Source organism: Symphodus melops (genome assembly GCF_947650265.1).
Source record: "Symphodus melops genome assembly, chromosome: 23".
Lineage (NCBI taxonomy): Eukaryota > Metazoa > Chordata > Actinopteri > Labriformes > Labridae > Symphodus > Symphodus melops.
In genome coordinates, this window is record NC_136713.1 from 3,197,205 (window position 1) to 3,217,939 (window position 20,735).

A 20,735-nucleotide genomic window follows, 5' to 3' on the forward strand; every position below is an offset into this window, starting at 1 on the left:
GGCCCAAGGCAGAAAATTCCCCAAACAGCATTCATCCTGGTTATGTTGTGAATGATCTGATCCCTTCATCAAGTTTCAATAATCAGCAGCGAGCTGCTCACAGCTGCTCTTCCAGCTGCTTGAAGAATGGTAGCTTCTCGCTGGTAGAAACCACACGCACCACATGGCGGGGAGGGAATGGCTGCAGCTCTCAACAGCTCGACTGCATTGTGCCAAAACATTAAATATAACATGTTGGTCCAAGTTACTACAAAGCATCTGTGCATTGCTGTAGTTAACTGTGATTCATTATGTATACAAGTCCTGCTTATGACGTCCGTGCCTCACTCCTCACTCATTCTGATTACTATAGTATATGAAACCTCCTTTGTCTTCTCAGAAACAAACACGCTATGTACTTTACGTTGCTATTTATGTCGATATCATCATGAATGAGGAAATCAGCATAACTCTATACGTTATTGTTTGCTTGAATGATGTTTCCTTATGTTCAGATTTCTTTTATTTATCTATTTATTTATTTATTTATTCATTGCCACTTCACCTCATTAAAGAATAACCAATGAAAATACTAAATCAGCATCCAGTGTTAGTTCTGCTTTCATATTTGTGTATGTGTTTTGAATTCCCCTCGGGATCACTCAAGTATCTATGTGCAGTCTCTCATTCTTCTGCTCTGTGTGTCTTTGAACCTTCTTGTTACCATCACACAGCCCAGAAAGTGTTGAAATCTGTTCTTTGATTGGATGAGATGTCATCCAGCATGTCAACATTTTACGTCATTCTTTCACCAATAAATGGACAAACTATCAAAACATTAAACAAATGTGTTTTGTGACACAATGGTGTTATCACCATATTAAAGAAAACATGATTTTTTTATTTGACTTCCCAGACAATGTTGGAATCACGGTTAAGTAGGCATGTAAAGATTCACTCAACTCACGATACGATTCTCTCACAGATGATTTGTTTTTTAAATGAGACTGTAGATAATTGATGAGATGACTGAAAAAGTTCCCCGTCTTCTGCACACAGTTTTTGTGTTGTCTGTTATCTTCTCACCTCTTTTTATTTACTGCCGTGTGGAAGCCAAAATGTTTCCACACCTCCGATTTAAAAGACGGTGGTGCGTCCTCAATTTGAAAATCTTTCTTTGCAGCTGCTGACGCTCACCGTATCACCTTGACACTTGTATTGATTTTAAACTGCCTTACGATTTATATTGAAGCCCCTCGGGTTAACGGATGCTGGGTACTCTGGTAGCCAAGGAGTTATCGGAAGTATTGACTGTGATGACGATTTTCTTTGTTCGGTTTCTGATCAATCATGATGCCTTAAAAAGATGAGGGAATGTTAGTTGTGTGACACTAATGTGGCATCAGAGGAACGATTTGAATATTGGGAATGTGGCTGCAAAAATCTGAAGTACTGAAGAAAGAAAATAAGAGTCTTTGTCCTCGATAAAATCCCACCATAAGAGGTACAAATGAAGAAATGAGTTTGACTGATACTTGGGCCAGTTGTTCACACACTCTTTAAATGTCGAGGCCTTGACCCATTCAGGGTCATGAGTTACACTTTAACGGATGCTCACAAAGATAGTTTAGCTGCTACTAAAACCAGGTGTATTATCAGGTGAATCAGGTCTCTGTGCTCTGCCACACACGCCTGGAAAGTCTCCATTTTCTGTTCCAGCAAGCTAAGCACACAGGAAGGGTGACGAAAAGGAGACATCAATGTAACAATAGGAAGGAAGGGTGACGAAAAGGAGACATCCATGTAACAATAGGAAGGAAGGGTGACGAAAAGGAGACATCAATGTAACTTTAGGAAGGAAGGGTGAAGAAAAGGAGACATCAATGTAACAATAGGAAGGAAGGGTGAAGAAAAGGAGACATCAATGTCACATTAGAATTGAAGGGTGAAGAAAAGGAGCAACCTGATGATAATGATGATGAGGATAATTATGGCAATTAGAGCCTGTAAATAAATAGACCCTTCTATCTCATTTATGGACATAGTGTGAAGCCAGCAAGCAGATAAATGAAATAACCTCTCTAACACAAGAGTCAGCTCCACCTCTCCTCTAGGACGCTCACACCTCGTTCACTTACTCAACAGGCCTGAGTAACATGTCACAGAGCGTGCTGGCCTTTCACCCCACCGACTGCACAATTTACAAGAAATCACGCAGCTGTGTCGAGGTACCCTTGAGCAAGAGACCCCTTTGCTCTGTACCTGACCCGTTCTGCAAGCAGAGCAAAGTGACATTTCCCTAAAGGCAAGGGGTCAGAGAGGAATCACTCTGTACGTGACCTGCTCTGATATCCTCATCGTAGTTGTGATCCAGCATAAAGTGTTACGGCATTTTATTTTTTATTTTTTATCGTTTGCAGTGTTTTTGTGTTTTTATTGTTTGCAGTGCATTTTTACTTTTCATTTATATCATAAGAACTGCCATAGTCACATGCTGCACGACTTAATTGATCACATGACTTTGCCCCAATCCCGGAGACCTTCAAATCAGCGCACCTGTGTTGGTGAGGAGGAATGCACATAAAAAAGGACGGAAGCAACAAACAGAGCGGAGAAGGGGGGACGAGGACGGAAAGACCGGGGACGGGAGAAGAGAAACGGGACGGGGACGGGGACGGGGACGGGGACGGGGACGGGGACGGGGACGGGGACGGGGACGGGGACGGAACCGGAAGAGCAGGAAGAGAGCAGGAAGACCGCGTACCACCGCTCAAGCAGTAAAGGCGAAGGACGGCACACGCATCGGGGACCACGCACGCTGAGACCGCAAGTGCTGCAAGGCGATACACACGCAGGGGCAGAGGAGGACTCTGCCTTCCGTGTAAGTACCCTTTGGGACCGTATAGTAGCACTTGTCGGAGAGAAGTGAGACAGGAAGCCGCTGTGTTAGGACGTTGACTGCCGCTTGTTGTTCCGCGCAGGTGTCTCAGCGTGCAGAGGACGGGAGCCAGCCGGGAGTGATCGAGACTGAGTGGAGGAGTGTTGTGAAGCCTGACACACGCAGGGGCAGAGGAAACTCTGCCTCGAGTGTAAGTATTGTAGCGACACTCCACCCTGTAGCCTAAGGCCCTAATAGTCTCGTATCCCCGTGCTGGCGTATATGCTTTGCATTGCAGGTGACCCGGTGTGTGTGACCAGAAGAAGAGTTACTGCCTGGAGGAGGAAGGGGACGGTGCCATTTTTTTAAAAGCATTTTTAGCCCATGTGTTTTTATGGACTTTTAGCATTTTTATTTGTGGGTATTTTGTTGTTATCCTGGTTTTTTTTTTTGTTTTTTTGTTTTTTTTTTTATATCCTTTTTTAATAAATTTCAATAAAGCCGTGCTATCTTTTGGTTCCTCCTTGTCAACAGTGTGCTCTCACCCGGTCATCCCACTCTACTTATCAATAATTCTCTGGTCAAATTTCATTACACCTCTCATAGTTCTCAATAGCCCCTCCCCATTACATAGTGCCTGGCTCCTTATCCTGTCTGTCATTCATTCTGGAGCTGTGTCTTCAACCCAGCCCACACCACCATCACTACCACCAACCTCTCATCTCATCCACACACTCAGAGAGAGAGAGAGAGAGAACACACCTGACAGTGTCTCAGTGTTGACTGAGTGACTGACTGGAGATTCTGGAGGAAACACACGGGGAAGTATTCACATCGTCTCTGGTTTTTCACCGTCTTGTCAGTCAGTGTGGTCACAGCTGACTGACCGCCTCACCCTCGGATCTTGACTTGATTCTCTCCCTTCCTTGACTGGCTGGACCGAGGCTGATCCCAGCCACCCTGTACCGTGGCCGTGGGGCTGTTCAGCGAGCCATATAGCTGAAGTTGGCACCCGAGATGAGCGCCTGGAGACCCGGGAGCGGTGCTCTCTTCTCGTCGGGGAGAGGGTCATGGTCGTGGCGGTGGTGCTGCTGGTGGTCGTGGTGGTGGCTGATGATGATCGGGGTGGCTGTGGGCTCGGGGGTTCCCTGGATGTCCTCGGAGGCATGCTCGTCGTCCTGCTCCTGCAGCAGCACCAGGATCTCCTGCGTGGACCCTGTGCGGGGAATCAATTCTTTCCCGGTCCTTCAGCCCGAGGCGGAGATGGAGAACATCACCGACATGTGAGTGTCATAAAAGAGGGAATCATTGGTTCTCCTTTCATCAAATTAGTTTCTGTCATTGCTTTCATTTATTTCCAAACAATTTTCAAATAAAGGAATGTCATCCTTTCCCTCTGCTCAACACCCTAAAAAATAATACTGCACAGTACTTAATTTAAATGAAACATTTTTACACACAAATATTGAGTAAATTTCAAAGCTTTGAAATCAAGTGAAAGAAACCATGAATAGATTTACTCAATATTTTCAATCGAGTACGCCTGAACTAAGCAAAATGACAAACTGTTTTGTAAATTTAACTGAAATACTCTATAAAGCCTTCAGAAAATATGAGCAGAAAGAACTTAAAATGAGTAGAGATAAGTAAAACCATAAGGAGGATATAACTAAATACTTCCCTTTTATTTGCTTAAATAAACAAATTGTATTCATTAAAAATGTGTCTTGTGCTAAAACAATTTTGTCTTTTACTTAAAATATTACATTCTATAAGAGCATAATACTTCAAGATGTCAAACTTAAGCAAGATGAAGCAGCAGTCTGGTGAAAGACACTGACTGGCTGTTTGGCTAATGACTGATGACCGTCAGACCTTTTCATTACAAACGACCTTGCAAAGAAAAAGAAAAGAAAAACAGGGAGCTACAGCAGGTTCTAGTGTCCCCGTCTGTGGTGACTGATTGAACATCCTGATTATTTGGACATGTGACTGAAACACAGAGTCTAAAAGTGTACAGTGTAAACTCCTTAAACCGAATAACAAGCAGTTCAATTATCTTTTTTTGTTTTACATAAACGAGTAAGTATTTTCTTTTAAGTATAAAAGAAAACTTGCAAACAAATAGCTTGTTACTTAACATTGATCTACGTATTCTAATGTGCAGAATACACCTACACTTATATATACTTACATTTCTAGCATTTATTTAATTCACATTATCTGTCAATTCTCTTCACTTTTGTAGATAGATTCCTGCACTATCTGCTTATTGCACTTCTGGTGAGATGGCACACCTCTTTTTGTTTCTCCTACGCTTGAATATGTGTAATGACAATAAAGTAGAATCTCATCTGAGTGAACGCAAACTTCAATCATATTTATATTGTTCATATTTGTGGGAGCTGCCTCCTTAAGATACAACAACAGAGAGGAAAGTACATAAAGTATAGGTAATGCAGTGTGAAGGAACATGTAACAACCTTAGAAACTATCCAAACATACAAGTAGTAATTGTGTATTCAAATAGACACATGGAGGTTACTTCAAGCACTACTCCTCTCTAGTAGTTAACACAAGGATGCAGAGAAGCGTTCATTATTGCTGCTGAAAAAAACAGAGATGGTCTCAGCGTTAGGCGATGATGTCACCATTCACCCAAAGTGAAAAGCATCATTTTTTTTATTTTTCAGTCAACTTGGCTTTATTTGACGGGAAGGGCAGAGATCAGACAGAAAATGAAGGCAGGGATGTGTGATTACGTGTATATGATATGTGTTGTATGGCGCCTTTCAAGGCCACCTGCTATGAGGTATTTGAAGGTTAAGCAGTTGTCTTTAATCTTTGCTGAAAATCCTCATCATCAACCAAAAAGTCTTTTTGATTTAAATTCAGAAGTGGAAAATGAAAACTGAAGCTAACCACTTACTGTGAAGAACCCATTTTGGAAATCACTGATTCTAATGAGAAAGGATTTATTCAGCCGGGGTCTCTGCGTGCCTGCCACATTCAAGCATCATCTAATGACCTTGTGACATGTGCAGCAGCAAGGCTGACAAAGAGCTCGGCTGTGACAGTCACAGCTTGTTCCGTCTGAAGGTGAGCCGCTCTCGGACATCTGATCTCAAAGATCTGTTAAGTACACATTGTTTTGCAGAAACCTGTTCACACAGTAACACTCATTCACTGGAGGGAGTTGCCCACAATCATCTCCTCTCTCTTGCTCTAGTGCAGCAGAGAGAAAGAGGAGAGGGAGAGAGAGCCTCCTTCTTTATATCTAACAAACTCTTCCAGGTTCATTGATCAGCTGCAGGCCTCCAACAGTTTGAATGATCTGGCTTTATTATGTTGCTTTGTCTTGTTCGAATGCTTCTGTGTACGCTTCCTCCTCCCTGTTAACAAATGAGCCTCCTGACACACTCTTGTATCTCCTGACAGCTACATCGCTAACCAGAGCGCTTTCTCCTCCATCAACGACAAAGACCTGCACGACTACAACAATCTCAGGAACCTGTGAGTCTTTCACGGCTAATACATGACATGTCTTCTGCAGACAAACATGCATTCATTTGTCTCTTATCGGGATGGTACCAAATATGAATACTACAACACGTCATCGTCCTGATTGGTGTAATCCCATTATTGACACGCTGGTGCCAAGTGCAGATGTTTGATTTCCTGCTTATTGACTCACCATGTCACTTCTTTATTACGCCTCAAGGTCGCACTAATAACAAGAATGAGAGTAACGTAAGCTGAAGTTGAAAGTTTCAAGGCTGATAAAAGAAGAATACTTGTTTACATGGAAAGTCTTCAGCTCCTCACATGCTGTGATGCATCAATTGAAGATGGTCTTTACAAATTATTGATATTTGCAGAATCTAGTATTCTGGTCTTCTTGTTATTGTGGGCATATAGATGTGTGTGTGTGTGTGTGTTGCTTTCAAACTGCTTGTGATAATGGCGATGTTGCAGGGTGAGTTACTGCGGATTAGAAAACACAGATAGATGTGAACGCATGGAGAGAGAGAGAGAGAGAGAGAGAGAGAGAGAGAGAGAGAGAGAGAGAGAGAGAGAGAGAGAGAGAGAGAGAGAGAGAGAGAGGAGAGAGAGAGAGAGAGAGAGAGAGAGAGAGAGAGAGAGAGAGGAGAGAGGAGAGAGAGAGAGAGAGAGAGAGAGAGGAGAGAGAGAGAGAGAGAGAGAGAGAGAGGAGAGAGAGAGGAGAGAGAGAGAGAAGAGAGAGAGAGAGAGTGAGCAGAGATTCTATTTAACAGAAAAGGTCCAGATGTCACTATTTGACATCTTTTTACAGTCATTAATGTTACAGTCTCTTTTTTTTATAGTAAACTACAAATCTTTCATATCAGATCAGATGCATTATTATTGTAATTCATAAAAGATAAATATGTGATGTCACACCTCAGCTGATGAGGCTCACACACAGACTGTGGGGATAATAAAGGCACTTTGAACTAATCATCTGACTTGGAGGTTTCTGTTTAAAAACAGTCATCTGTTTCATTTTAACCAGCATTTAGAAAACTAGCAGCATCTTGTTAGCAAAGGACAACACATGAAATATCAATACATATTTGTCAAGATCAACCGAAATCACAAATATACTGTATATCAGGTAGAGCATTTACAGTCAGATCTGTCAGCATCCAAGTCATTTCAAGTCACCTGAAAAACAGCCAAAGGGAGCAGCTCTTAAGATCTGTGATGTTTCTGCACATTCATATCCACACAGCACTTATACAGAAGTACTGTTGTAGTGAAACAATGAACAAAGCAGAAATAGATCCATAAATACACAAACAGATTCACACGTCTACAAAGATCAACAAGTGTGCACGTGTTTGAAGGATCTGTGTAGATGTGTATGGATCTATTTACCACCATGGCAAAAGTAGAACCACAGCTGTGTTCAGACTTTTAGATGAGGTGAGTTCCCTGAGAACTGCACACCATGGGGAGTTTCTTGTCTTTCCATGAAGCAGAGCTAAACAGGTTTGCCTCTGCCAGGTGAAACCGTTAATAAAGAGGAAGGGTTCCAATAGTTCCTAGAACTATGAAAAAGTTCCTACGGTGTGAAAACACCTCACGCTACTACAGCAGCTCTGTCGACTTACACTGACAAGATGTTGCTAATGTGTTTGTAGTTCCAGGATTCATTATTAAGGACAATAAGTAAATCCCAGAGGTCTTCCTGGAGTTCAGGCTCCTGCTGCTTCAACTATTTGGTTCTTCTTGTTCAAAAACAGCATCTGTAGAGTATTTACAAGTGCTAACTAATTCATCAGTAATACGGGATAAAAGCTGTGGACTCTTTTAAATATCAAAAGGAACGTCATTGAAATAAACAGGAATCTGGTTTCTCTAACGTTACAGATCTTGAACCTGATTTTTTTGCAGGTGATTTTGATTCCTGAAAACTGTTTGTAATAACTTGATTTTGTTTGTGTGACAGAACGGTAACCAACAGCAGACTGACATACGTATCCAAGCTGGCCTTTCAAAACAACTGTCAAGCTGCAGTACCTGTAAGTCTAAACTCAGGGAACAGATTGATGCTTGCTGCTGATGAAACAAGCCTCAGTAAGTGTGAGTCTGTTTTCTATGATTTATTGTTGGAGTTAAATGAAGAAAGAAGATCAACAACAGCTGAGAGTCTGATGGGAAACGAAGTTCAGTTCAGGTTCAGCCTGAACACTGCTTATAATTGATCTTTCAATCTTGATACTTATTATACTAATCAGATGTAATTGTCACAGTGCTTGTAGAGGGGAAACTTTGAATGTAAAAACAATGCATGTAGAAATGTGCTGCCTTATTATTCCTCGTTGTGTTGATATAACACTCTCCCTCGCTGATGTTTGGTTTTACTTTCCAGGAATCTAAAGGATAACAACCTGTCATCGCTGTCCTGGAGGATATTCAGACACCTCAACATCTCTGATCTGTGAGGTTCCCCGTCAGTCTGTCCCTGTCTTCTCTCTCTCTCTCTCTCTGAGTCACAGTATGTAGAGTATATATCACCTTTCATATCAACTGTCAGTGTTTGATTTACTGCTGCCTTGGGGAAAGAATGATTTTTGTAAGCATTGAAGGAAGGGAGAGACAGGGAGGCCTGATTGGTTCATAAAAGTCGTACAGAGTGCAGACATTGTTCAAAGTGTTTGTTTCTTCTTCAGAGCACACGAGTTATTCGCTTCTGTCAGGACCTAAATACTTATACTAAATACTTATTATTATTAAATAGAACAATAATAATAACTAAATACTTATTATTATTAAATAGAACAATAATAATAACTAAATACTTATTATTATTAAATAGAACAATAATAATAACTAAATACTTATTATTATTAAATAGAACAATAATAAAAACTAAATACTTATTATTATTAAATAGAAAAATAATAATAACTAAATACTTATTATTATTAAATAGAACAATAATAATAACTAAATACTTATTATTATTAAACAGAACAATAATAATAACTAAATACTTATTATTATTAAATAGAACAATAATAATAACTAAATACTTATTATTATTAAATAGAACAATAATAATAATAATAACTAAATACTTATTATTATTAAATAGAACAATAATAATAATAATAATAATAACTAAATACTTATTATTATTAAATAGAACAATATTAATAATAATAAAAACTAAATACTTGTTATTATTAAATAGAACAATAATAATAATAACTAAATACTTATTATTATTAAACAGAACAATAATAATAACTAAATACTTATTATTATTAAATAGAACAATAATAATAATAATGACTAAATACTTATTATTATTAAATAGAACAATAATAATAATAACTAAATACTTATTATTATTAAATAGAACAATATTAATAATAATAAAAACTAAATACTTGTTATTATTAAATAGAAGAATAATAATAAGTAAATAATTATTATTATTAAATAGAACAATAATAATAATAATAACTAAATACTTATTTTTATTAAATAGAACAATAATAATAATAATGACTAAATACGTATTATTATTAAATAGAACAATAATAATAATAACTAAATACTTATTATTAAATAGAACAATAATAATAACTAAATACTTATTATTATTAAATAGAACAATAATAATAATAATAATAATAATAATAATAATAACTAAATACTTATTATTATTAAATAGAATCTAAATCTTAAAACGTGTATCTGAAGAGAATTACCAACCCTGCCTTTAATTTAACTCAACCATTAGGACTAAGAAGTTTACATCGTTATAGGAATTTTCAGATTTATGTCCAAGCATTCATTTTATAAAAAAGTTGACTTTTAATTTGATATTTTATGCTAATGCCATTATTGACATATGAGGCTCCTGCAGTGCTGTGAGCGACAGATTAGCAGAGTCGAGGAGAACAGCTCATGACACGTTCCAAACACTCTTCCCAAAAACTGTGAGTGTCTCCTTCAAACAGAAGGACTGTATTGACCCCATAGATCTTGTGTGTGTGTGTGTGTGTGTGTGTGTGTGTGTGTGTGTGTGTGTGTGTGTGTGTGTGTGTGTGTGTGTGTGTGTGTGTAGGATCCTGTCAGGGAACCCTCTGCACTGTTCCTGTGAGAACATGTGGATCAAGCTGTGGTTAGGAGAGGAAGCAGACATTCAGGAGCTGCGCTGCATCGAGGATGGAGGAGGCCGCAAGCTGCTGTCCAGACTGACTTTACCTTACTGCAGTAAGGACACGCTCACACACACACACACACACACACACACACGCACACACACACACACAGTGTGGAGGACTCAGACACGTGTGATGGACGGGCCTGGAAAAGACATTGTTACTCAAGCTGTAACAAAGTGAAAAGTGCTGAAGGGCCTGCAGGAAAAGGGTCATCCTGCTGACTTCCTCTACCTATTTCTTCTTCTAAATATCTGTGACGATTGTGTGTGTGTGCTCTCGTGTGTTTTGCACGTGTCTCACACATCTGTTTTTTATGTAAGTCCTTTGCTAGCTTAAATCTAGGATACAGGCTTTATGAGTTATTATGTTATCATATGTTGTTGTTACAATTGCAAACATTGTAAGCGTGTTCCCAGGGGAGTGAGATTTTTAGATTTCAGTCAGTTTCAAATCCATGCAAATAAAATAGAAGGAGAGCTTTGTATGCATTAACCAAAGTCACTGCAGTAATCACATCTGATATAAGAGCTGCTGGTATGTGAACCTTCACCGCCTACAGCAGAGAAGCAGCACACACTGTATTTCATGCTTAGCTCTGTATATTGTAATTTCCCCAGACACTGAGCAGAGGAAAAAAAGCTACCATTTCTTTCACATGAGCAGGCAAACAAATGAGCAAATAAACGCAAGGATGCACACTCAGATCTTTGCTTGCGTCAATGGTGGCGTTTGTGGAGCGCTTGCTGCGGGAGGGTTTAGAGCTCCCGGAACCATTTGAACTACGCGCGGAAAGAGCGCACCGCGCCCTGATGCCGAAGCCGCTTGAGGACTCCCCGCCGAGGTCTATCGTGGTCAAACTGTCAAGCTACAGGATGAAAGAAGAGCTGCTGAGAACGGCCTGGCAAAAGAGAGGATTTGAACACCTTGGAAAACGAGTCAATGTGGATCACGACTATGCGCCTGATGTCTTAAAAAAGCGCAGGGAATATGCTGAAGCGAAAGCGGTCCTGAAGGCGAAGACAATCCGCATTCAGACGCCGTTCCCCGCCAGATTCAGAGTTTTCTACCAGGAGGCGACGCAGGATATGGAGAGGAGGGGTCTCCCGGTGTCGGTCATTAAACACCCGGACTCACTTTTGGAGAGGATCCAGCAGTTCACATGGCACACCGTTAAGAGGCCGAGGAACCGGGACAGAGGTGACAGGGCTTCGGCATTTAAGGAAAAGTTACAGGCTTTCAGACGCCAGGACTCGGGGTGACTGTAAGTGATCTGTAAACTATTGGGTGCCAGCGAATTTTGATTTTAACGAGTGAGTCCGGTGTGACTTTATTTTGATGTATTTATTTTTTTCTCCTCCGGGAACTCCCAGCAGAGGGCTGACTTAGTCTGCTAACATGTGCTGATTATCAAAGGTGTGCGGTATGGGCTATATATATATATACACTCAACAAAAATATAAACGCAACACTTTTGTTTTTGCTCCCATTTGTCATGAGATGGACTCAAAGATCTAAAATTCATTCCAGATACACAATATTACCATTTCTCTCAAACATTGTTCATAAATCTGTCTAAATGTGTGATAGTGAGCACTTTTGCTTTGCTGAGACAATCCATCCCACCTCACAGGTGTGCCACATCAAGATGCTCATCAGACACCATGATTAGTGCACAGGTGTACCTTATACTGCCCACAATAAAAGGCCACCCTGAAATGTGCAGTTTTTGCTTTATTGAGGGTCTGGGGACTCAGAACCAGTCAGTATCTGGTGTGACCACCATTTGCCTCATGCAGTGCAACACATCTTCTTCGCATAGAGTTTATCAGATTGTCAATTGTGGCCTGTGGAATGTTGGTCCACTCCTCTTCAATGGCTGTGCGAAGTTGCTGGATATTAGTGGGAACTGGTACGCGCTGTCGTATACGCCGGTCAAGCACATCCCAAACATGCTCAATGGGTGACATGTCCGGTGAGTATGCTGGCCATGCAAGAACTGGGACATTTTCAGCTTCCAAGAATTGTGTACAGATCCTTGCAACATGGGGCCGTGCATTATCTTGCTGAAACATGAGGTGATGTTCATGGATGTATGGCACAACAATGGGCCTCAGGATCTCATCACGGTATCTCTGTGCATTCAAAATGCCATCAATAAAATGCACCTGTGTTCTTCGTCCATAACAGATGCCTGCCCATACCATAACCCCACCACCACCATGGGCCACTCGATCCACAACATTGACATCAGCAAAGCGCTCACCCACACGACGCCACACACGCTGTCTGCCATCTGCCCTGAACAATGTAAACCGAGATTCATCCGTGAAGAGAACACCTCTCCAACGTGCCAGACGCCATCGAATGTGAGCATTTGCCCACTCAAGTCTGTTACGGCGACGATCTGGAGTCAGGTTAAGACCCCGATGAGGACGACGAGCATGCAGTTGAGCTTCCCTGAGACGGTTTCTGACAGTTTGTGCAGAAATTCTTTGGTTATGCAAACCAATTGTTTCAGCAGCTGTCTGAGTAGCTGGTCTCAGACGATCTTGGAGGTGAACCTGCTGGATGTGGAGGTCCTGGGCTGGTGTGGTTACACGTGGTCTGCGGTTGTGAGGCCGGTTGGATGTACTGCCATATTCTCTGAAACGCCTTTGGAGACGGCTTATGGTGGAGAAATGAACATTCAATGCCCGAGCAACAGATCTGGTTGACATTCCTGCTGTCAGCATGCCAATTGCACGCTCCCTCAATGCTTGCGCCATCTGTGGCATTTTGCTGTGAGACAAAACTGCACATTTCAGAGTGGCCTTTTATTGTGGGCAGTATAAGGTACACCTGTGCACTAATCATGGTGTCTGATGAGCATCTTGATGTGGCACACCTGTGAGGTGGGATGGATTATCTCAGCAAAGCAAAAGTGCTCACTATCACACATTTAGACAGATTTGTGAACAATGTTTGAGAGAAATGGTAATATTGTGTATCTGGAATGAATTTTAGATCTTTGAGTCCATCTCATGACAAATGGGAGCAAAAACAAAAGTGTTGCGTTTATATTTTTGTTGAGTGTATATATATATATATATATATATATATATATATATATATATATATATATATATATATATATATATATATATATATATATATATAACTAAGAGTATAATGTAAACGTCGGGGAAAGATGTTTCTCTGTTTGCTGCCGGGACAGAGACAATACAATGCATGAAGGCCCTCTCCCACCTGACAGGTGGAGAGGCTTTACCTCAGAGCCCTTCATCCATCAGGGCTTCATCAGGGTCGATATTAAGACCCCACAGTTGGAATTCTTATTTTCTGTCTTTACTGTTCTTATGGTGTTCTGTGGGTTGTATGAGTTTTTGTTGTTAGCTGCAGTTATTGGCAGCCTGTGTGGGGTAACCTGTGTTTTATTTTGCTACTTATGGACACTTGTGGTGAGTCTCGGTTATATGTCATCTCTCTTCTCAATGACCACTGAATGCAAGAAGTTAAAATAGCTACTTATAATGTGAATGGCCTTGTCAACCCCATTAAGAGAAGTAAGATTTTAACTAAACTAAGGGTTAGGGTAGGTTAGGCTTAGGCTGCACTCGTCTTCGGCACAGTTACCAGAGCATGTTACTCTTTTCTGTCGGATGGTGTATATCCAAAATGTCTCCAAACTCCTGAAGTTGGGCGTCCTTTCTTGTCATCTTGTCCACGATGTTTTCTCCATGCTTTGAGCTAGCAGGCTAAGCGCTATCTTCTGTGTTGCTAACGCTACTTTTGGCTGTGTCATTCTGCTCGGAACATCTGGAAGCCCGCCTAGCCAAATCCCTGCGACACATTGTCGGGTGACAGCTGGCATTCACTGCGCTCAAACTGTCTATCAGCTCTCCACAGATCAACTGAAGGTTCATGTAGAAGACATAAAGAGCAGCAAATGGATTTAGAAAGGCAAAGTTATAGTTACTATCCACTCTGCAACTCGTGTCTTTATCCCTCTTCTTGTCCATAATGCATGATGGACTATTATTGTGATATTCTTTTTCTTGTGCAGGCCATCTTAAAACTAGTCAGACGACATATAGGCAGGTCAACTTTCTTTCCCCTCACAGGCTTCCTTACTTTTGTCATTGTTGTTGTTAGTCAGGACTTTATTGTGCTGTTGGCTGTTTCTCTGCAGACACTTCAGTGCCAGTCGTTTCCATGTGTTTACAACAGTGGTGCCAAACACTAAAACACATCATAGTGAAATCTTTCCTGCTAATGACTCACATGTTGACAGAGTATGTGTCATGGATGGTTTGACTATCAAAGCTGCGCTGGAAAATAATTGAACATGGAGATAATTTGTCGTGTTCCGAGGCGGGTCACGACAACAGCACAGACAGTAACACCAGCGAGGTTTTCCCAAGTTTGAACTCTGTCGCTGTGTCTCTCTTTGATTGGGGCGAATGTGCTTAAATGAAAGCAGGAGAGAAAGTAAGAGGGAGAGCAGGAGATTGAATTCAAGGTCTGTCTTTGTGAGTCCATGTTTTCCCCTGCTCTGTGGTAGAGTGTGTGTGTGTGTGTGTGTGTGTGTGTGTGTGTGTGTGTGTGTCTGTGTGTGTCTGTGTGTGTGTGTGTGTGTGTGTGTGTGTGTTTGCCTAATCTTCCACTCTTGTTGTTGAGGTTGTTACATGTCTGGTGTTGTGAATGAAAGGACAAGTGTCCCAATCCTAAATTAGCTTCCTTCCTTTTCCCCCTTTCCTCCGACCTCCCTCTCCCCCTGCCTCCTTCTCCTCCTGCCTCTCCTCTTCTCCTCCTCCTTCCCTCTCCCTGGTTGGATGTAGAGCTTCCCATGGCAACTTTGAACCCATCCACAGTGAGAGTAATGGAGGGGAAGAGCGTGGACCTGACCTGCACAACCTCTGGGGTGCCCTCACCTGAGCTGATATGGAACATGTCGCTGGTCTCCAAATATGATGTTAGAACACACACACACACACACACACACACACACACACACACACACACACACACACACACACACACACACACACACACACACACACACACACACACACACACACACACACACACACACACACACACACAAACAAACACACACACTAAACCTTTTTCACTCATGCCCTTCTGAAACATTCTTGAAGATTACAGAACAGGATGCCCTGGAACCTGAGTTGCTCTTTCACACATGACCCCTCACAGTGGGAGAGTTTCCCTTTCAGATGAAGGCATGGGGGATGGCCAATGGTTCTTGGGGTGCAGAGCATGAAAATAGGATGCAGTGGAAGTCACTGTTTAATGTTTACATCATACACAACATAGTGTTGACAGAGTCTGCACAGGATCAATGAGTGAGTGGAAAAGAGAGAGAGAATGATCACAGCAGGTAATATTCAGGAACATTCTTGCAGGGATAATGACGTTTACATCATTGACTCACCTCAACTTTTTTCCAGAAAGGTTACAAGGGTGCTGACAGGGAAAAAGTTGGGACACATTTTCAGTCAGACATTCTGCCTTTAGCAGGTGCCAGTAGTGTAGTGGTTAGTGCACATGCCCCATCGTCCTGAAAGTGGGTGGTCCAGGTCAGAATCAGTACTGAGGCTAACCATGTCATTCCCCACTCTCTCCTGATTTCAGACTATCCAACACCCTCCAAAAAGAAGAATAATAATGAACTAAACAGTGATAGGTTGATGGATATTTATTAGTATATCCTGGGATAAAACTTGCATGTCACTGTTGCAGTACAACGATGGATTGTAATAATCATGCAAAAACAAATACAATACTTTAGGAACAATGACCTTTAAATGACAACAAGTGAAAAGAATAGTATCATTAAAAGCTGCATCTTTTAATATGTAGAACTGTGCCAGGGGTGTGTTGAAAACTCCTGATATAAGAATGTGTTTCATTCCTCAGATCAGGACATCAGGACAGATTTCTGTGATGCGACTCTCCAACCTGTCCTCTCTGGACCACAACCGCAAGATCAGCTGCACGGCTGAGAACGCTGTCGGAGAGAAAGAGTCCTCGCTGGTGCTGGATATTCTATGTACGGCTCTAATTCAGTGTGTGTGTGTGTGTGCAGTGAAGTCTTTAAAGCTGTAGAAGACTAATGCTCCTCCTCCTTTTAATCAGTGTTTTTGGATGCTTCACTAGTTCTACCGCTGAATTGCTATTTGCTTTTTTTGTGTGTTTTCTGTTTGTGTCTGTCATTGGTGCCCTTAAACTCTTTATTCTTTCTTTTACACTCAGTTCCTCCAAAGATCACGAAGCTGAGTGATGCGATCCTGGACCATTACTGGTGCATCCACTTCAGCATGACAGGTACGACAGAGAAATCCAAATAACATCCTTCACTGATACTTTTCTGAAGCATCATCATGATCATATCCATGTTAATAAATCAAAGCAGGACCACTTATCCTATGTGTCCTTGAGCAAGACACTTCAACTTAACGAGACACATGTAACCAGTGAAATCTACAGAATCTCTTTCGTTGTATTTCCAGGAAACCCAGAGCCGACGCTACAATGGTTTCTGGATGGAAAAAATGTGACGGAAGGGAACTTCATCTTTACAAGGATCCATGAGGTCACAGAGAGAGAATACCACGGCTGCCTGCAGCTGGACAACCACACACACCTTAACAACGGCCGCTACATGCTCGTGGCTACAAACAGATATGGGACTCACTTCATGAGGCCGCCCAGTGAAGGTGAGCAGTAAAGCTGCTCTCAAATGTTTGAACATTCAGGATGTTTTGCCAAAGAGAGTCACTGGTACATCATTTATTGACATATTTTATAAGCCAGCGTCAGCTCAACATATCAATGAAATATTCTTTTTGTTTTGCATTTTCTGATGTGCAGATCCTGATACGGAGCCAACTTATTATGGTGAGTGAAACATATTCCTAACGTCTAATATCATGCTGTCAGTGTCTCTTCAGATCAATGTTTTTTTCTGTTCAATATCTCATCTTTTCATCCTCCTCCATGAAGACAAATCACATTTTATAAATCTTTCTCTTTTATCTCTCAAGTTGCTGAGGGTGCGTTACATCAGCTAGACATGAGGCTTGTTGTCCTTTCTTTTGTGGCACCCATGCTGTTGTGATTCTGTTATTGATATTCTGCATGTTGAATTCATGTTTTTTTTCTTTAATGTTTGTTTGTGTAATGGATATGTTATTGACAGAAGCTCTGAAAACAGGCATGACTGACGACATGATTTAGTGACGAGCATGCTGCAGAATTGACTCTTTGAGTGTTTCGGTATGTTTGAAAGCTAACGGTTCTTTGCTGTCTCTTTCTCCGACACCTCATCCCTCCTGCAGAGCTCCCAACAGGTACTGCAAAGAATTTGACTTTTCATAGCTCTCATAGTTAAATGATCAATTACTTAGCCGCCTTCTCTAAATGACTTGTTGTTACTTTTGCTCCACACAGGGGAATAAAGTGCCAGCTTGAATTGACAATGTAAAAGGGGCTAATGAAAACAACCAGCTGAAACCCTGTTTATTAGATGGATAGATAGATAGATAGATAGATAGATAGATAGATAGATAGATAGATAGATAGATAGATAGATACTTTATTGATCCTGAGGGAAATTCAAGCCTTAAACCCTTTATTTCAGACAGAGGTAGAAAAATATGGCTTTTTCATTCAAGTCCAGCTACTTTTGTTTTCATCCTGAAATCACATCATCTCTGGCAGATTTTATCTGTTGCATGATCGTGTCGTGGTCCCCATCTGACTTCTTTGAAATAAGAAGCATATGAATTGTCGTACGTATGAATTGATACCACAAACCAGATTTGATGCAAAACACTGAGACTAAAGCAGCTGCTAATGGTTGAAAGTCAGTGAAAGACAGAAGAAGAAGAGGGCGTGATCTTGCAACGCAGTGCAGAGCTTATAAGTGCTAATATGAGAAACTCTGATAATAATGATCCAGTTTGGTAACTGCTAGAGCACCTTTACAATATGAGAGAAAAGACTTTGAAGATGTGGGAGTTCAAAACTCCTCCAAATTGGACAGATAAGCTAAAGTTAGCCTGAACTCATGTTACACATCCTACATGCATTGATAGAATACACAGCGACTGTTTTCATCTGTAAATCAATGTGCTGCTCTTTAGATTGATGTTGATAGATTGAAGTCACAATCCTTCATCATATGCACAATTCAAATGATCTGCTTTGGGTTTGTGGACATTTGCTCTTTAATTTGCTACAAACAACCACCTGGTGCTGAACATGCTGTTAAACACCAGTAAACTATGTCTTTAACAGGTGTTGATTATTTGGTCATTTGTTGTTGCATTAAATAATCAATCGATGGCCTTGGGCTTATGTTGCCTTGTGTGGAAACTGCAGCCCTCGTCACAGAGACCGTGGGTTCGAATACGACGGCGGCCCTTTACTGCACGTCACCCCGCTCACTCTTTCTCTGAGGTTACCCGTCTCTCTCCAATGATGGAGAGAAAAAAACCAAAACAGCAGAAAATGTCATGTTTAGGGTGTCCACGTGCTGTTTTGTTGTTGTTTCCCTGTCTGTCATTCCCTCGTGTCTCCCCTTCCCTCACTAATCATTCAATTAGGTTCAGCTGCGGTCACAGGTGTCTCCCAATCATCATCATCATCAGGCTATTTAAGCTGGCTCCTTGCAGGAAGCCAGCGCCAGATTATTGTCTCATCTCCATGGGTTTGTTCCTCAGTGTTTGCTCTTGCTCCTTGTTTATTCCTGGATACTTGTATTTACTCGTGTTTGTTGACCTCTTGTATTTTCTCCTTCTCCGTAGTTCCTGTTCCCGTCCTTCCTGCGACTCCGTCTTCCCCTGTTCGTCTCGTGTGTCCGATCTGGCTCCTCGTCACACGTGTTTAGGTTTAGGGTTATTAGGTTGCACTAGAGTCACATTGATTATTGTACTGCACATATATTTCACCCCGTGTCACGTGTTAATAAATTGTTATTTGTTAAACGTCCTTCTGTCTCTGAGTCGTGCGCTTGGTTCTGAAGATTTTCTGAGTCGCAACAGAAAAGTTCTAATGAAGTAATATCATGTCCGGTAATTTGTGCCTGGTTTGACCTCATTTTACAAACGTGTGCGACAATAATTAGACAAAGAGTGTGAGTGGCTTTGATTATGTCATTATCACCATTTTTTAGACGTTTTTGTAGGATTATTTTGTCGTTCTTTTGTTGAATGAATCCTTAAAAGTGATCGACTTTGAGATGATTTGAGTACAAAGGAGTCACAGTTGCGAGCCCATTTAGACTCTCAGCAGCATTTTCCAATCTGTGCTCGCTACAATACTGTTGAAAAGAAATGTTGATTTCAACTCTGTCCTTCTGTCACTGTAACTGTATTGACTTTCCTCTCTCTCTCTCTGCTTATCAACAGAGGACCCTCCTGAAGTCACTCACAAAGACAGAGTCGCTGTAAGTCCTCTGCCACCTGTTTAGTTTACTATTTCATTTGTGTCTAGAAAACACCTTGTCAGGGTCTCTTTTCCCATGCTCGGAGGTTAATAACTCGTGTTTTGTCATCGTTCAGGTGTACGTGGTGGTGGGCATTGCTGCTGTCGTCTTCACCGGTTTCGTTCTCTTGTGTGTTCTCAAGTTTGGAGGGAACTCCAAGTTTGGCATCAAAGGTAAGGCTCTAAGCTTCTGTCTTCATTGACCTCCTCGTCGGGGAGAACATGCCGAATCACTACAGAATTAATCCACAGTACGTATTTGTCTGTTATTTGTGAGTAACTGTCAAAGATGGCTTCATGGATACACAAAAAAACAAAAAGAGATCCCCCCCCTCTGTTCCGTCTTTGGGGGTATTAACAGAGACGTTACAGAGCTGAGCCAGCCGGGCGGAGCTCAGTGCAGTGTGCGTACATGCAGTCAAAAAGGAAGAGAGGCCAAGCTGCCCTAGCACTCCTACAGGGGTGTGGTCAAAGTCAACTCATTTGCATTTAAAGCTACAGACACAGAAACTGTGTGTTCTGAGCGGGGCTGAAATAGAGGGCTTTATAGGCCTTATCAAACACACATTAGATTAGATTTAGAACAAGATACTTCACACACACATGTTTTGAGGAACTGTGAATTATTGAAATTGGTTTAAAAGAAGTAAAATATGTGACCTTTAGCA

At 41.3% G+C, this 20,735-nt stretch overlaps 2 protein-coding genes and 1 long non-coding RNA gene across 6 annotated transcripts in view; all 3 read left to right on the forward strand.

The window, feature by feature from the left end:
• The window catches only part of LOC306818856 (BDNF/NT-3 growth factors receptor-like), a 151,517-nt gene extending 134,066 nt beyond the window's left edge, over nucleotides 1-17,451 (forward strand). For all 4 annotated transcript variants that reach the window (XM_079336580.1, XM_079336582.1, XM_079336581.1 and 1 more), the window contains 4 exons: nucleotides 15,396-15,529; nucleotides 16,498-16,630; nucleotides 16,834-16,905; nucleotides 17,091-17,451. In XM_079336580.1, the coding sequence (XP_079192706.1) occupies nucleotides 15,396-15,529; nucleotides 16,498-16,630; nucleotides 16,834-16,905; nucleotides 17,091-17,308 (557 nt within the window). In that variant the 3' untranslated portion in view covers nucleotides 17,309-17,451. The remainder of the gene's footprint in view (nucleotides 1-15,395; nucleotides 15,530-16,497; nucleotides 16,631-16,833; nucleotides 16,906-17,090) is intronic.
• LOC306818862 (BDNF/NT-3 growth factors receptor-like) lies at nucleotides 3,499-6,566 on the forward strand. Its single transcript, XM_079336592.1, has 2 exons — nucleotides 3,499-4,140; nucleotides 6,296-6,566. The coding sequence occupies exons 1-2, from the start codon at nucleotides 3,875-3,877 to the stop codon at nucleotides 6,372-6,374; spliced, it is 345 nt and encodes a 114-aa protein (XP_079192718.1). The 5' UTR covers nucleotides 3,499-3,874; the 3' UTR covers nucleotides 6,375-6,566.
• A 1,478-nt stretch (nucleotides 17,452-18,929) lies between the features above and the next one.
• Nucleotides 18,930-20,175, forward strand: LOC306818870. The gene is made up of 3 exons (XR_013778378.1): nucleotides 18,930-19,291; nucleotides 19,992-20,029; nucleotides 20,145-20,175. It is a non-coding gene; the product is annotated as an uncharacterized lncRNA (long non-coding RNA).
• The last annotated feature ends 560 nt before the right edge of the window (nucleotides 20,176-20,735 follow it).

Bases quoted from the DNA above. Each gene is read 5' to 3' on its own strand.
- LOC306818862 (XM_079336592.1), top strand. From the start codon at position 3,875: ATGAGCGCCTGGAGACCCGGGAGCGGTGCTCTCTTCTCGTCGGGGAGA. The intron at 4,141-6,295 runs GTGAGTGTCATA...ATCTCCTGACAG, and splicing joins ATGGAGAACATCACCGACAT to CTACATCGCTAACCAGAGCG.